Source organism: Colias philodice, chromosome 15 (assembly GCF_061535455.1).
Source record: "Colias philodice isolate Cphi_HAF_F1 chromosome 15, ilColPhil1 Martin Lab GWU primary, whole genome shotgun sequence".
Classification (NCBI taxonomy): Eukaryota; Metazoa; Arthropoda; class Insecta; order Lepidoptera; family Pieridae; genus Colias; species Colias philodice.
In genome coordinates this window covers 12,775,028-12,793,244 of record NC_143100.1, presented here as the reverse complement: position 1 = coordinate 12,793,244, position 18,217 = coordinate 12,775,028, and the positions used below count along the sequence as shown (strand labels likewise).

General features: G+C 39.7%; 1 protein-coding gene across 1 annotated transcript in view; it reads right to left on the bottom strand.

Annotated features, from left to right (window-relative positions):
* Positions 1 to 18,217, bottom strand: part of kug (FAT atypical cadherin kugelei) — a 77,217-nt gene that overhangs the window by 21,200 nt on the left and 37,800 nt on the right. The window contains exons 16-27 of the mRNA XM_089704361.1: positions 14,588 to 14,689; positions 10,918 to 11,148; positions 9,539 to 10,066; positions 9,111 to 9,377; positions 8,483 to 8,615; positions 7,534 to 7,755; positions 7,352 to 7,375; positions 6,344 to 6,580; positions 5,793 to 6,005; positions 4,026 to 4,426; positions 3,771 to 3,923; positions 2,931 to 3,234 (exon numbers count right to left, since the gene is read on the bottom strand). Of these exons, the coding sequence (XP_089560487.1) occupies positions 2,931 to 3,234; positions 3,771 to 3,923; positions 4,026 to 4,426; positions 5,793 to 6,005; positions 6,344 to 6,580; positions 7,352 to 7,375; positions 7,534 to 7,755; positions 8,483 to 8,615; positions 9,111 to 9,377; positions 9,539 to 10,066; positions 10,918 to 11,148; positions 14,588 to 14,689 (2,815 nt within the window). The remainder of the gene's footprint in view (positions 1 to 2,930; positions 3,235 to 3,770; positions 3,924 to 4,025; positions 4,427 to 5,792; positions 6,006 to 6,343; positions 6,581 to 7,351; positions 7,376 to 7,533; positions 7,756 to 8,482; positions 8,616 to 9,110; positions 9,378 to 9,538; positions 10,067 to 10,917; positions 11,149 to 14,587; positions 14,690 to 18,217) is intronic.

The following is an 18,217-nucleotide window of genomic DNA, read 5'->3' as shown; positions in this document are numbered from 1 at the left end:
TTTCTTATCTTTTATATTATGTGACAGAACGACAGTCACAATAATTTATGTGAATAGTTTACAATGCTTCTTCTGTACGTGACTCTATTCAAACGCGGAGTTCGAATACCGCAGTGTATAATGAACATTGAACATACTAAAGCTAACAATCGTGTAGTACGGCCGCTGCTCGCGGTCGTTAGTTAAGGATGCGAATCGAGTGTGTCCATGTCGATAAGATTCGGATTTTTACTACCTTACTACCTTATTTTTATATCATAATGTATTACTATTAGCTTAATATCTGATTGTATTATTATTATTTGATAGGTACTCGAGCAATAATTTATAGTAATTATTATACATGGATTAAAAAAGAAGTCACTTATTTCATACTTATTGCACGCCTCATAAGCGAAGCGTTGAGGTGGGTACTACTGTCACTTCGCGCAAAACATCTGATTTTTCAAACTTAAAATGTCTATATGTATCATACATTGCACTTGTAAGATAATACATACACACACATATTAAGAAAAAACACTATTTTTAACGTTCATGATATTTTTGATGTCATTTTTGTTATTTAAACTAGTTAAAAAACAGTTTAAAAAAGTTCTGTCTTGGACGTCCGTGTGTCTGTATGTGCGGATCCTTTTTCTTGTTAACACGATAGCGACCGAAATACTTTACTAATCGAGTCTTTTTTTTTCTCTTACGCTTGAGTATGCTCAGGAATAGAACCCTTTCATTTTTCAGGGTCTGATTAATTGTGATGTGGTTTAATTGTTATTAAATAAACAAAAATAATAATTAATAAATATTTATTAAAAAAAATTATGAGGCGTGCACTTTTGGATTTTCCAAATTATTTTACTTTACAATAAGTCAATAGGCAATGCTTTATGGACTTCATCACCATGAATGCTACCATCAAGGTGTCCATTTCTACCTAGTAACTGTATTAGTATATTATACAGCCTATAAATTGTTTTAATTTTAACGTTTCTCATTTTATCGACAAGCAATCTCTATCATAAACGCATATCTTGCGGCTGTTGTGGTGTTGTATACGTACGTCACTTACAATCTAGTGTGCGAACGAATAGTCGCTCTCAAATTTTTGTGTGATGACACGCACACAACGCGAAGTATTGTTTTTATTTTGTTTAATTTGTAATGAGACACCAGGTTTTATTTTTTTTCGTACTCAGCGCAATCGATTGGCATCTCTCTAGATCTCTATGGCGACACACAATAGGTAGTGTTGTTAGATATACATAATTTTTTTTTTTTTTTTTTTTTATTTATTTGGCTCACAAATCGAAGTTGTCACTCAAATAGCCCTAAAAACAATTCACCAGAACAAAACATTTGCGGTGCAACTCCTAAAACCAGTGAGCACATCGTGCCCAGTAAAACTACATAAAATAACACTACTACTACTATTTTTTAGGTACTCAACGCAGAGTATATTTTACTTCTGGCTGAGGCTAGAGAACTCGAGAAAATATCGAAATCATACCTAATTCCATTATAGTACGAACAGCACCTGTATAAAGGAGAATTTTGACCTACGTTAGTACGACAATAGGGTAATTTAAAGCACTTCCTATTTTCCAAACGGCTAGCAGGACGTGGAACTTCTATTTTAATGCGCGAAAGGAGTTCAGGGCAATCCACAAGACCATGTATCAGTTTGTACAGAAACAGTATGTCCAAACCTTTGCGGCGCACACTTAGGGGCCTCATTTTGTAAAAACTCAATCTTTTTTCGTATGATACCAATGTTTTGCATTGATTATTAATGTACGACAGTTGATATACAAATCTTTTCTGAATTCTCTCCAATCTACTGGAATGCACAGCATAGCTGGGAGACCAAACACAGCTGTTATATTCCAAGACACTTTTTACAATGCAATTGTAAATAGGAATCACAACACAAGGGTCCTTAAAATATTTTAATTGCCTAGAAATGAATCCGGAAAGACTGGACGATTTACTTATTATGTGATCCATGTGATCTTTGAAATTCAGTGAACTGTCCACCATGACTCCTAAGTCTCTAATACTGTATACTTGTTTAAGATTGCTACTTTTTAAAATATATGAAAGAGGCAACGTGTTCTTCTTTTTTGTGAAGTTCATGCAATAACATTTATTTTCATTTAATAGCATTCTGTTCCTGAGACACCAATCTTCAACGTGGTATAATTCTTTTTGTAGCATATTCTTATCGTCTTCGCATTGAATTCGCATATACAATTTTAAATCGTCCGCATACATTTTAAAGTTACATTTTAGACTATTGGCAAGATCATTTACAAATAATAAGAAAAAAAGGGGACCCAGATGGGATCCCTGAGGCACGCCCGTTGGGATTACATTAGCTCGTGATGTATATCCTCGAATCTTGACTAATTGAGTCCGGTTACTTAAGTATGATTCGCACCAGCGGTACAAGGACCCATGAATACCCAATTCATAAATCTTTCTTAGTAATAAATTATGATCAATTAAATCGAACGCCTTACTAAAGTCCGTGTAAATAGCGTGGATTTCCTGTCCTTCATCGATAGCGCCGGCAACATCCTCAATGAAACTGACTAAGTTAGTGGTGGTAGATTTCTTTGGTAAAAAACCATGTTGTTCTGGGTGCAGTTTATGTTTAACATGCCAGTAAATTTTCTGTTGAACCAGCGATTCTAAAACTTTACCAGGTGCCGGAAGAACAGACACAGGTCGGTAATTCGATACAGCGTTCCTATCACTCATCATAATATAAGTATGAAGGTATTTTTGTAATTTAAAAATTTTCTTATGAATTGATCTTCGGGCAAAGATACCCATGCCCATGTTGGCATATTACACGGTACATTTAATGGATTTTTTCAACTTTTTTCCATAAAAAAATTTTCGCTTCAGAAAATAACGCATCGTCAGTTTACCGTATGCGGACGCATTGCGAGCAAACGACAGTGCCCCAGTGAGCGGGTCGACCGCGAAGAGGCCGGCGGCGTCGGAGCGCAGCTCGCCCTCGTACACCGAGTAGACGAGGCGCGCGTTTTCGCCCGCGTCGGCGTCGGCGGCCGACAGCGTGAGGAAGGGCACGAGCGGCGCGCGGTCGGCGCGCACGGCGGCGCGGTACTCGCGCAGCGGGAACGCGGGCGCGTTGTCGTTGGCGTCGCCTACGCGCACGCGCACCACCGTGTGCCGCACCAGCCCGCCGCCGTCGCTCGCCATCACTGGCACCTAGTTATACAAATTTGTTAAGTATTTACGACTAGGTACAGTAGTAATAATTGATTGATATAGTAGATTGATTGATACAGTTATAATATTGTTAGACGTAACTTTTGATTTAATATTTTTGTGGATAAATAGTTGTCACTGTTTCCTGTCCAAACATGCTTAGCTGTCGAATACTATAAAATGCCGCTTTCCTTTAAATCGTGGCGGATTCGTACAAATCGCGCCTATGACGTTATCTATACGATGTTTTGACCCAACTACACTCACCTTGCTAATAGTCGTTGATTTACTGTGATCTGTTATCAACTGTCTACATCAATTAGGCAGTTGTGTAGAGACGCAGTACAGTCACGAGCATATTACTAGGTATTTGCAGATTAGCAAAAATGTCTGTCACAAGAAAGAGTTCAATAATATCTGGCTGTAGAATTTGCGTGAAAGATTAACAAACACACACACACATACACACACTCACAAACTTTCGCATTTATAATATTAGTAGGATAAAATTTTACTAGCGATGTTTTTGAGATTACCTCCCATTCAGCGCGCGTCTCTCTATCCAGCGGCACACGCGTGCTGAGAGCGCCGCTAGTGGCATCTATTGAGAACGTCTCACGTAGCTTCGCCGATGGAATTGAATAGGTGATGACGCCATATTCCCCGGCATCGTCGTCATACGCTTTTACCTAAAAATATACCACGTATTAAACAAAGCAAACTAAAGAACAGAGATAAACTTATCGCGTTTCGTACGAAGGCGTAAATAGAGAAGTGAAACGATAACTCACCGTAGTCAGCAACAGCGGCGGCGGTTGGTTCTCGAGAGCGCGAGCCTCGTGCACGAGGTGCGGGAAGTGCGGCGGCGCGCGGTTGGCCGGCGCCAGCGACAGCTTGACGCGCGAGAAGGCGGCGCGCGCGCCGTCCGACACGGACACGTTGAGCGAGCGCGCGCCGCTCGCGTTCCAGGCGCGCGGCTCGGTGAGCGACAGCACGCCGGTGAGCGGGTGCACGGCCAGCGCGCGGCGCTCGGGCGCGCCCTGCAGCGCGTAGCGCAGGCGCGGCGCGTCCGCCTCGTCCGGGTCCCACGCGGCCGCGCGCGCCACGGCCGTGCCGCGAGCCGCCTCCTCCGACACCAGCGCCGTCACCACCGTGCGCTCCATGCGTGGCGCGTTGTCGTTCACGTCGTCCACTGGTTTAAAAACGAAGCAGGTATTAACTTTGTAACGTTGGGGCATTTCACGCGAAGCGGACACAGATTTCAAGGTCAGGTTTTAGATTTTGGTTAAATTTATTGTTATCCTCGGTATGTATACGAAATATTTTTGCATTTAGAAGCTTAGTTTTCAAAATAGGGATATTGCTGCGCTTCGTCTTTAATACATGTAGCTTCTAAACTGCTGCTATGACCACTCTAGAACTATGTATGAAGTTTAAGCATTATATAAGCCATTTATTAAATGATCTTAAAAAGATTAACATATTTATTAAAAATTAAAAAATTTGCTAAGTTTGTAAATAATTACAAAGAAAAATATTTTTTTTTCTTAGTAATTCAAAAATAAATTCGAAACTAAAAATATGAGGTTAGAAAGGTTGTTGGTTTATTTTTCAGTCATCAATTTATTTAAAAATAACTTTTCTTGAACTGATAATAATTCAATAATTCGAACTATGATATTTGTACGAGCAAGTACGTACAAAGTGCATAAAGGCGCTTTGCTTGCATATTTCACAACCCAAATTGTTTCCAATATTTTACACTTTATTAAGTCAGTTCATCACCGACGGTTATTATGAACACCTCGCATGACTCACTTATTATAATTATGGTTATTATATTCCGTTTATTACGAGTTTTTTTTTATATTTAATGCCTCTGCCGATAATATTATACTATAATTTGACGACGCGGTTGGCGCAGTGGTAAAGTCTAACGCCTACTGAGCCGACGGTCCCGGGTTCGATCCCCGGTCAGGGCAAATATTTGTGTGATGAACTCAATTATTTGTTCTTGGGTCTGGGTGTTATTATCTATATTATATGTATTTATTAAATATTATATTGATCGTCGCCTAGTACCCACAACACAAGCCTTTATTGAGCTTACTGTGGGACTAGGTCGATTTGTGTAATAATGTCCTATAAAAAAAAAAGATACCTACCCTTGCGCGTGTCCGGCTCGAAGGACCAATGTTAGGGGGAGTTTTGGGGTAAAAGATAAGATATGAGATTGGGATAAAGAGATATATTTATTTTTAACTGTAATGGGATGAGATGGTGAAGCTCCGCCCGGTACGGAGTCCGAATGCGAACTGAACTGTGTGTTAAAACTTAAAATAATAATTAATACAATATAATAAAATATGCACCATCGACGCATTGCATTCCGGGAACATGTACCTATTGTCTGTACGATTAGGTAATCGTACAACTTGTGTGACGTGTGTCTTGCTAATAAACTGCAATCATGTAACTTACAAATAAATAAATATAAGTACTTTAGGATCTTTAACTTTGAGTAAATAAATGTTGGAGATGATCGATATGAAACGAACCCGTAATGAACAAGTGTGCAGTGGTGAAGAGCGGCGGCTGGCCGCGGTCGGTGGCGGTGAGCAGCAGGTGGTGCGCGGCGCGGCGCTCGCGGTCGAGCGGCGCGGCCACGCGCACGGCGCCCGACGCGCGCTCCACCGCGAACAGCGCCGCGTCGTCCGCGCTCGTCTGCCCGCCCCACGCAGACAGGGTGTATACTATTTCGCCGTTGTCGCCTGCGATGCAAACGAAATCGAACTTTTATAATTAGTAATGATTTTAAATTCATTATATAATATTTTGATTTGATTAATCTTAATACCTACACAGTATCTGGCTTTGTTTTTTTTTTAATTTCGCTAATTTTTCATTGCCAGCTTTACAGACCTCAGAATTTCTTATCTCTTATTCTTCTTTTACTTCGTTAATCGTGAGTCGTTAAATGACTTCGCGCGCTCGCTTACTTACTTATCATAAATTTTTTTTGCTATTTAAAATGGGTAGATTGCTAAGATAAAATGGGCAGAATTTTTATTTTTTTCATTTGGAAATAATTAAAATAGACATTAATTACCAGTGTCGAGGTCGGTCGCAGCGACTCGTATGACGAGGTCGCCGACCGCCGCCGCCTCCGAGACGTGCGCGCGGTACTCGTCCTGCGCGAACTCGGGCGCGCAGTCGTTGACGTCGAGCACCGTGAGCGTGAGCGCCAGGTCCGCGTAGGCGCCCGTGACGCCGTCCGTGGCGCGCACGGTGAGCGCGTGCGAGCGCGCCGTCTCGTAGTCCAGCGCGCCCGTCGCCACCAGCGTGCCTGCGCCCACAACCCGGTCACCTCCTGGTCTAGTCCCTTCGTGACGCCGGTTCGCTTATTTTGTTATATTTCGATCGAACGTCAAATGTTCCGAAACATATCTATCTATTGCAAACCAGCGGCACGAATGAACCAGCTAAGCGTATTTTACCAAATGATTTTTTGTAAGCTTAATCAGTGCGAATGAAAATGTACGTGTGAAGGTGTGGGTTATTAACACGTAAACCATGTTTAACATAGAAAATAATGTTTAATAATCCGCATTAAAAAAATTATAACAACGAATCCCACTACTCAGACAACCGTGAATCGTGATCAGTGAAAACATTTAGCTAATAGTTTAGCTAATAGTTTGTCTAATTTTTATACCTACATACCTAATATATTTTCGGATTTTCGTCTTTTTAGATAACAAAAAAAATCTCAACACATAAAGAATGAAACTATTCATAAAATATATATTCAAGTAATATACAAGGAATCAAAAAAAAAAATTAAGCGATCAACAGCTCAAACCTTGAAATTTCAAATTAAGTAATTATAATATCATTTTATTTAAATTGTTACATACAAACAAATAAATAACTAATTTGTGCGATTATTGATGATGCGTGAAACAAAGGAGTCGGGTCGATTCGGGATAAAAGGCGGAGTAAATTATTTAAAAGCGGGTGGATCTCGGATTGAAGGGTCAAATAAAAAAAATATCTCAAACGAGGCAAATGAATCAGCTCATGAAAACGCAACCAAGCGATAACGGCCTATACTCACACGGGCTAGTCCCCCCGTCGCGGGCTGCGGGACAAAATGAAATCGTTAGTACGGCTAGCGGCACGGAAGACGAGCGCTACGCCGGCCGCACCCTTAGCGATTCAAATACAACGTGACTACGGGCAAGGGTGCGGGCCGGCAGCAGCGCCCGCGATCCCGGCTCGGCACGCGGGAGCGCTCACCGGTGTCGAAGTGTATCTCGAAGAGGTCGGGCGCGTCGTGCAGCGTGTAGATGAGCTGGCGGTCGAGCGGCGAGCGCGCCTGCAGCGGCGGGCCGAGCGGCGCGCCGGGCGGCACGTCCTCGCGCACGGAGCGCGCCTCGTGCGCGCGCTCCCAGCGCGGCGCGCCGCCGCCGCCCCACACGCGCACCGACACCTCCGCCTCCGCGCCGCACGCCGGCACGCCTGCAACGAAGCCGTCGACTTATTGCCGCTACTCATCTCTATTTACCACAGCTTGACGTTTGATTAACGTCAATATTTATAACGTATCTACTTTCTACTTTACACCCAAGTTTACACCTATTCGTTCAGTCAATTGTGCCATATTAATATTGCATATTTTTTATCTACACCGGACAGGGTAACCGGTGGCATACTCTTCAAACTCGAGGATGTGATGCTTAGATATGATATGAATTATTTTTAGAAATTACACGGGTCTGGGTTCGATATTAGTTTGAATTTAATAATAATGTACTGCGATTCTACACAACTGACAAATAATTTATGTAGTCGGTTCATAATAAATCACAGCAAGTCAACGACTTTAACAAAGTGAGGGTAGTTGGGTCAAACGTTGTATACACCACGTCTGAGCCACGCCACGATTCAAAGGAAGGCGGTATTTTATAGTATTCGACAGCTAAGCATGTTCTGACAGGAAATACTGACAACTACATTGACAAGTATTCATCCACAAAAATATGAAATCAAAAGTTACGTCTAACACGGCCATACTGACAATCGTACATTCTCGTACGTCTTTTCTCGTATTACAGCACTACGGTAGTTCATCTCGGGATAACACAATCATCCTGCCTCGGCCACACTGACCTAACAGAACACCAACCACATCCACATGACTCAACGCGCATAAAGAAGTTTCACTTCAAAGTTGACTCGTAAGTACCTCCGTCAAAGGCGGCTATGACGAGCGTATAGAGCTGGTTGTGTGCGTCCAACGTCTGCTTCAGCGAGATGAGGCCGGAGCGGCGCTCCACACGGAACAGCTCGCCGTGCCCACGCTTCATTTCGTAACGTACCTGGAGACAATTCGATGTTTTACTAATCATTCTTTGGGGAAAAGGTCAATTATGAAGTTCAATACGATTAGATACTGTCGTCTTTTTTTTGATATTGTATCAGGCAGTAGTTTTTTTAATGTTAGGACTTTTATCGTCAAAAAAAGCTCACTGTTTTGGGGTAAAATTAATTATTAAAAAATAATTATTAAGCTATTGCATAGCTTCTATCGCGGGCCTTGAGCACGGGAACCGAATCGAGAAATTCCGTAACGAAAAAACCTCACGCTCCCCACTCCGACGGGCCCGGAGGAGCTATGCAATAGCTTTACCGCGGCAGTACGACACGTATTTTTTATGGTATTCTCTAGTGTTTGACTCTACGCGAGTATTATAAGTACATTTAGAAATTAATGATTTTAACGAATGAATACTTCGCGTTTAAAATCCGTTAAATCTTTAATTTCTAATAATTATTACTTTTTAAACATCAACGTAACCATTACTATCACTCACTTCGCCGTTATCGTTGGCGTCTGCGTCGACGGCCTTGACGGTGAAGACGGGCGTGCCCGGCTCGGCGCCGGCCAGCACGGCGGCCACGTAGGGGCGCTCCACGAACACGGGGCAGTTGTCGTTGACGTCGGTGAGCGCCACGGTGAGGCGCGCGTGCGCCACGCGGCCGCCCGCGCCGCGCGCGCGCACCAGCAGCGCGTACGCGGCGCGCGCCTCGCGGTCCAGCGCCGCGCCCGTGCTGCGCACCGCGCCCGACGTCGCGCCGATCTGCGTTGCACACAATATACGCCACTCAACACGACTGGCTGATAAAACGTTTATCATATTTGGGAATTCAGTTTCTTTAGTGTATTTTTTTAACGAAACAAGTGAATGCAGCCGGTAGAACAAAAAATCATTCTAGCGTAAACGTCTGTCACTAAACTCACCTCGAATCCTTCGACCGGGTTCAGAATGCGAAATTCGAGATGTTCATTGAGCGCCGCTCCGAGGACGTTGAGCACGATGATCGTTACAGGTTTTGTAGAATTTTCTACGAGCGATGCGTAGTAATCAGTCTTTTGAAAGGCGAGCCCGGAATTATCCGGTTCTCGGACTTTTATGTTGACGCGCGCCGTGCTCGACAATACTCCATCGGAAACGCGGACCCGTAGCTTATGTTCGCTGTCAAGGACGCCGGGGTCGGCGACGCTCAGTTCGCCAACGGAAGATAAAGCGAAAGCGCCTTGTGGGTCCCCATCGATTATGTCGAATCTGAGTTTCTCTGGAGCGTCCGGTTCGTCAGGATCGCTGGCGGTCAGCGACAGCACGGACACGCCGCTCGTGGTGGGCAGCAACACGGTCACGTCGTACGAAGCTTGAGAGAAGTTCGGCGGACAGTCATTCACATTCGTAACTTCGACGGTGACATGCGCTATACTGTCGGAAGGTAATCTCGGTTTGCCCATATCTAAAACCTGAAAAATTAAACTCAAACATTCAATCAGAATTCTTCTAGAAGCACTTTTGAACTTAATAACAGTTTTGACATAATATATTCTTTGGATCTCTTGCACAATACAAACATAAAATTATTCATTACTTAATATTCTTATCTTCTTTCTTATATATAAAAATGAATCGCAAAATGTGTTGGTAAGCGCATAACTCGAGAACGGCTGAACCGATTTCGATAATTCTTTTTTTATTATATTCCTTGAAGTACGAGGATGGTTCTTATGTAGAGAAAACGTAAACATATACCACGGGCGAAGCCGGGGCGGACAGCTAGTCTTATATATAAAAATGAATCGCAAAATGTGTTTGTAAGCGCATAACTCGAGAACGGCTGAACCGAATTCGATAATTCTTTTTTTATTATATTCCTTGAAGTACGAGGATGGTTTTTATGTAGAGAAAACGTAAATATGTACCACGGGCGAAGCCGGGGCGGACCGCTAGTCAATAATAATTGTAAACATAGTAATCAAGATTAATAAAAATAAAATATTGTTATTGTAATTAAATAATTTGTTAATGTATATCTATGTTCTATATTATAATTTCGAGAACTGTTGTCAATGCTGTGTAGACCTGTTATTGGTAAATGCATAATATGTATTAATGAATTTATAATGTTTAATGTATGAATGTCAAATGTATTTATTGTTGGTGTGCCTAATAAATATAAATATAATATAAAACATTACATCCTGGCTTCTCACACTCCTATTTTTGAACATGCAAATATTATAACTCGTGTGGCACGAGATAAGAGACGTAATGTATAACTAAAATAGATATAAGTGAAATGTAACGTCGTACATACCTTGACAGTGAAGCGGTGCGTCCGCTGCGTCTCGAAGTCGAGTTTCCCGGCGAGGTGCAGCGCGCCAGTGACGGGGTCGACGCGGAAGGGCGCGGCGGGCGCGGCGGGCGGCTGGCGCAGCTCGAAGGCGCGCTGGCGGTTGGCGGGCGAGTCGCCGTCGCGCGTGCGCAGCACCAGCGGCGCGCCCGCCTCCGCGCCCGCGGCCCACACCACGGCGCCCTCCTCCGCCGCCTGCGCGATGCGACCACTTTATATGTCAACTCACACGTACTACGTAAATATTTTACTTTCTAATTTATAATTGACGGAAACTATAATATCAAATGGAAACGTAGTCGGTAAAAATATGTTTCACTTCTTAGCTAAGGTAACGGCACCAGTGGTGGACAAGCATCCAGTAATGGACAAAATAAATATTAAATTTAAATATTAAGACCAAAATTAACGTTATATAATTTGGCAATACTTAAAATAAAAGTTTGGTTCATAAGCTATCAAAATACGACATTTCATCTTATTCGGCCAAAATGTTTGAAGATGGCAGAACGTTATGTTTAGTTGCTGCGACTCGTTTCGAAGAAATCCGTTTTTACTAAGGAAATCCTTAAGGAAGTGAGGACACAATTTTGGTTATAAGAATTTTTGTATAAATATTAGCAAAATTTGATATTACTTTTATTTATAGTAGTTAATTGTATGAAATATTACACGATTTAGTATCATGATAGGTTATGTTGTTTAAATAAAATTCTTCAGTGTCCATAACTGGATTTAATTCTATGGATATATCCATTTATGGACATATGTCGAAAATAAACTTTTTTTAAAGGTATTAATTACATGCCCTTTTCTGTATTGTCTTTTCATTCTGATTAATAATATACCTATCATGACCATTTCAAACAAAGGGTTCCAATATTGTACAACAATTGTCCATGACTGGATTTGCTTTGGTTCCTATAATGGACATTGACATTTTTTGTTAAAATTACACTAATGGGTCCAACAACATAATATCTATCTACCCATGAAGAATATATTTTAGAAAAATGGGTCATTATGTGCTGTGCGACTCGTTCTCGGCTTCATTCTCTATTACTGCGTAGAGAAGTCGCATACTTATGCGTATTGTAACGCATCTATCATAGAGAGTTCTCTGATGAACTGTTTGCCTCGTGCTACAATTTGGAATCCATATATCGATGGACCGATCAGATTAAGGCTGTTGGCGGATTCAGATTGGCGATTCACTTCACGATGTAGCGGAATGCCAGGAAACAGAGAGATATGGCGGAATATCGTGAAGCGGGTAACATCTACCCCCCCAAACCTCATGTTGACCATGTTCGCTCTGACGAGAGTGATATGACGAAGAAGAAGAAGTCCCAAAATGGATGAAATGGCAGTACTTTTTTTAGTTATATTTTTCATCCCTGACTTATTGAGAAAAAAAACCATATTGGTGTAACTCGTATTTAACGATGCATTTGTCCAATTTTTGCATAGAAAATGGAAATTAAGACTGTTTTAAATATTATAAGTAAGTATGCAAAATAATTAATAAGTACTATTTTTTATAAATACATCTCCGATTTATTGTATTCCAATCATCATTTTCAAGATTCTATTGATAACTATAAGTCTTCTCCAAGTGTAAATAAGTGGAGAAACGACATTAGGTACAGTCCATAAATGGGTGTTCATAACTGGATGTTGTCCAAAACTGGGTGTCCATCATTAGATTTCTCACTGTCCAACACTGGTGCAAAAAAGTGGTTTTTTAATTTATAAATAACTTTATTATTTATGCATTGTAATCTTTTTTCTAACATTGGTTACGTTAAACTAACATTGAACTAAAGGTATAACTAAACAATATCCAATAAAGTTAAAAAACCTACGAGAAATTTGTAAAAAACTTCAATTTTTTCCTTAATCTGTACAAGACTGGTGCCGTTACGTTACTTACCTATATAATATACAGGGTGTACCAAAAAGTAGTGATGAACGGAAGCTGAGAGGTAGAGGACCTAGAGGGCTATCCGAATCACCCCCATGTATGTTATGCGATTTTTCGTATTTTCGGAGTTATGACGATTTTTTCAATTTTTCACCTATCGCCGAGTACGATGATATTTTCACTCATGCTGACGTCAATGATTGCGGAAGATGCTTGATTTTTTTTGTGTGCTAAGCTGAAAGATAGGCCAATTCAGTATGGTAACATTTACTATCGTTAGATCTTTGAATGGAATAAAAAAAATAATTAAATGGCAAGAAAGATAAAATTACCCAGTATGTTCACCACTTCAAGGGTCCGTAAAAAAATAAAATCACATAAAAAAAATTTTCCGTTTGACTTTTAAAAACTTGCTCTATCTATCAGATAGCTACCCTGAAAATTTCATTTTATTATTCAGAAGGCTTCAATCGAATAATTTAAATCTAAATGTGGTAAGTGCAAAAATTGAATTAACATGATGATCATTAAAACCAATAAATAGGTGTTTAATTACCAGAAATTTTTAAAATAACCCCGCTGTTGCTCAATGCAAGTGCGACATCACCGTAAAAAGTTGTCTTTTAAATGTCTGAATGCCCTTTTATAATTTTTAATGGTTTCTACTGTTACTATGAATTTCCGGGTTATTTCGTCTAAATTGTGGCATTCTCTCAAGTAGCCGAAGTCTTTTTAATATTCCCATTGAAACAAATCAATGGGGTTTAGGTCGAGGGACCGTAGAGGCCAGGCTTTAAGGCAGGCGTCACCGGCGCATGCGCAGGCTGCAACGACCAATCCATCTTTCAGGGTATCTTGGCCCTTTAGCCTGGCCTGCACGGTCCCCGGACATAAACCCTATTGATTATTTTCCGTGGGGATACTACAAAGACGAGAGACTGCCACAATTTGGACGAAATAACCCGGAAATTCATAGTAGCAGAAGAAACCATTAAAAATGATAAAAGGGCATTCAGACATTTAAAAGACTACTTTTTACGGTGATGTCGCACTTGCATTGAGCAACAGCGGGGTTATTTTAAAAATTTCTGGTAATTAAACACCTATTTATTGGTTTTAATGATCATCATGTTAATTCAATTTTTGCATTTACCACATTTAGATTCAAATTTTTCGATTGAAGCCTTCTGAATAATAAAATGAAATTTTCAGGGTAGCTATCTGATAGATAGAGCAAGTTTTTAAAAGTCAAACGGAAAACTTTTTTTATGTGATTTTATTTTTTTACGGGCCCTTGAAGTGGTGAACATACTGGGTAATTTTATCTTTCTTGCCATTTCATTCTTTTTTTTATTCCATTCAAAGATCTAACGATAGTAAATGTTACCATACTGAATTGGCCTATCTTTCAGCTTAGCACACAAAAAAAATCAAGCATCTTCCGCAATCATTGACGTCAGCATGAGTGAAAATATCATCGTACTCGGCGATAGGTGAAAAATTGAAAAAATCGTCATAACTCCGAAAATACGAAAAATCGCATTACATACATGGGGGTGATTCGGATAGCCCTCTAGGTCCTCTACCTCTCAGCTTCCGTTCATCACTACTTTTTGGTACACCCTGTATAGCACTTCTAGCATAATACTATACGATAAGCGGATAAATAAGATTATGACATATTCTTCTAAGTTATTGTGTAAACCACACCTCTGAAATGATCCCGCGGAAGTTACGTTGCACGAACACGGGCGGGAATTCGTTGCGGTCCAGCACGTGAACTATGACTCGTGCTTCGGCGCTGCCTCCACCCTAATGACAAAAGAAAATAAAATATCGTCAGAAAGGCATAAATTATACTTTGTACTGCTGTTTCTTGATGGAACGTGATAGAACTTCATTTTAGTGATAGATCTATAATACATAATAAATAATTGACTTAGTTCACTAACTCGACTTTTATTAAATTAAATTAACTTATTATTCATTCTCACTCACCTGCAACATAATATTTCTCTTATTTTTTGTAGTATCTTTTTCTATTTATTGTGAATTCAATAAGTAATTATTAATTATTAATAATTAATTAACTCTTTTTAACTGTAGAAATTTGTTGATCTATATTCTATACTAATCTATACTATCATACTAATATTATAAAGCTGAAGAGTTTGTTTGTTTGTTTGTTTGAACGCGCTAATCTCGGGAACTACTGGTCCGGTTTGAAAAATTCTTTCGATAGCCCATTTATCCAGGAAGGCTATAGGCTATACAGGGTGTCCCAAAAAGTAGTGATGAACGGAAGCTGGGAGGTAGAGGACCTAGAGGGCTATCCGAATCACCCCCATGTATGTTATGCGATTTTTCGTATTTTTGGAGTTATAACGTTTTTTTTCAATTTTTCACCTATCGCCGAGTACGATGATATTTTCACTCATGGTGACGTCAATTATTGCGCTAGATGCTTGATTTTTTTTTGTTTGCTAAGCTGAAAGATAGGCCAATTCAGTATGGTAACATTTACTATCGTTAGATCTTCGAATGGAATAAAAAAAGAATTAAATGCCAAGAAAGATAAAATTACCCAGTACGTTCACCACTTCAAGGGCCCTTAAAAAACTAAAATCACATAAAAAAGTTTTCCGTTTGGCTTTTAAAAACTTGCTCTATCTATCAGGTAGCCTGAAAATTTCATTTTATTATTCAGAAGGCTTCAATCGAAAAATTTAAATCTAAATGTGGTAAGTGCAAAAATTGAATTAACATGATGATCAATAAAAAAAAACAAATTAAAACCAATAACAAGGTGTTTAATTACCAGAAATTTTTAAAATGATCCCGCTGTTGTTCAGTGCAAGTGCGACATCACCGTAAAAAGTTGTCTTTTAAATGTCTGAATGCCCCTTTATCATTTTTAATGGTTTCTTCTACTACTATGAATTTTCGGGTTATTTCGTTCAACAAACGGAAATTTTTTTTTATGTGATTTTATTTTTTTACGGGCCCTTGAAGTGGTGATGTTCACCACTGAGTAAGTTTATCTTTCTTGGCATTTAATTATTTTTTTTATTCCATTCGAAGATCTAACGATAGTATATGTTACCATACTGAATTGGCCTATCTTTCAGCTTAGCAAACCTGCATGAAAATCTCCGTGTGAAAATCTCTGTGTGAAAATCTCTGTGTGAAAATCTCTATGTGAAAATCTCTGTGTGAAAATCTCAGTGTGAAAATTTGTGTGAAAATCTCTGTGTGAAAATCTCCGTGTTAAAATCTGTGTGAAAATCTGTGTGAAAATCTCTGAAAATCTCCGTGTGAAAATCTCTGTGTGAAAATCTCTGTGTGAAAATCTCTGTGTGAAAATCTCTGTGGGAAAATCTCTGTGTGAAAATCTCTGTGTGAAAATCTCTGTGTGAAAATCTCTGTGTGAAAATCTCTGTGTGAAAATCTCTGTGTGAAAATCTGAGTGAAAATCTCTGTGTGAAAATCTCTGTGTGAAAATCTCTGTGTGAAAATCTCTGTGTGAAAATCTCTGTGTGAAAATCTCTGTGTGAAAATCTCTGTGTAAAAATCTGTGTGAAAATCTCTGTGTGAAAATCTCCGTGTTCAAATCTCTGTGAAAATCTCTGAAAATCTCCGTGTGAAAATCTCTGTGTGAAAATCTCTGAAAATCTCTGTGTGAAAATCTCTGTGAAAATCTCTGTGTGAAAATCTCTGTGTAAAAATCTCTGTGTGAAAATCTCAGTGTGAAAATCTCTGTGTGAAAATCTCTGTGAAAATCTCTGTGTGAAAATCTAAGCGAAAATCTCTGTGTGAAAATCGGAGTGAAAATCTCTGTGTGAAAATCTCTGTGTGAAAATCTCTGTGTGAAAATCTCTGTGTGAAAATCTGTGTGAAAATCTCAGTGTGAAAATCTGTGTGAAAATCTCTGTGTGAAAATCGCTGTGTGAAAATCGCTGTGTGAAAATCTCTGTGTGAAAATATCTGAGTGAAAATCTCTGTGTGAAAATCTCTGTGTGGAAATCTGTGCCTGTCGAGCGCAGTCGCGAGCGACAGGCACAGATTTTCAATAAGTGACATTTGGCTTACTGTTGTGCGTAGCAGAGAGTTATATTACGTGATGGTCATATTTTACTAAACTATATGCTTATTTATAATGTCCAAACTCAAGTAGGTATATGAATTCATTCAGAAGTATCGTGAAAGGCCATAAGCACAGATGTAACGCTATGAAATATTATCATGTAGCTGTAGGAACGCTTGCAATGATTTTTTAAAGTATAGATACGTCACCCGGGCACGTTTTTTTATGTGATTTTATTTTTTTAGGGCCCTTGAAGTGGTGAACATACTGGGTAATTTTATCTTTCTTGGCATTTAATTCTTTTTTTTATTCCATTCGAAGATCTAACGATGGTAAATGTTACCATACTGAATTGGCCTATCTTTCAGCTTAGCACACAAATCAAGCATCTAGCGCAACAATTGACGTCACCATGAGAGAAAATATCATCGTACTCGGCGATAGGTGAAAAATTGAAAAAAACGTCATAACTCCGAAAATACGAAAAATCGCATAACATACATGGGGATGATTCGGATAGCCCTCTAGGTCCTCTACCTCCCAGCTTCCGTTCATCACTACTTTTTGGGACACCCTGTATTATAATACTATCATCTCGCTAAGACCAACAGGAGCACTGCGGGTAAAACCGCGGAGAACAGCAGTATAGTATATAATGTGCCTTAACCTCCTGAGACCCAGGATTTTTTTTTCTTTCTTTTTTAATAAAAATTAGATGTATCTGTTCTAATGCAATTATAGATATTAAAAAAAATGGAAAAAAAAATCTTTCGTGGAAATCTTGGATTTTCCTTATGTCATATATATATTACAGGGGGTCCCAGTTCCAAGTGTAATAAGTTTATGAAAATGAAGAAAAACTACATGTTTTTTTAGTTATTATATATTTTTAAACTTGAATCTAAATATTTATTATTCTATCCATTGTTCTGTGTCTTTTGTTTGTACCTTTGTTCAAAGATAGGTATTTTTAAGGGTGAGAAACGACCAGTTCAAGTATTTTGCACCGGCGCGGCGGTGTATTTATATTGCCACGTCCACCCCTAGGTCTTATTTCTAATCCATCCTCTCGGTCAGCCTCCTCTTATACTTGGTCCACGTCATGTGCGTCCCGGAGATGGTCTGCCAACAACTGAAGATGACATACATAGTGAAGATTCTGTTCTGACATGACTCGTACTCATTGGACGAATGGAAGAAGAATCATTTTCTGGTATTTGGGCGGCTTCATCGCGATCATTTGGGGCATTATCTTC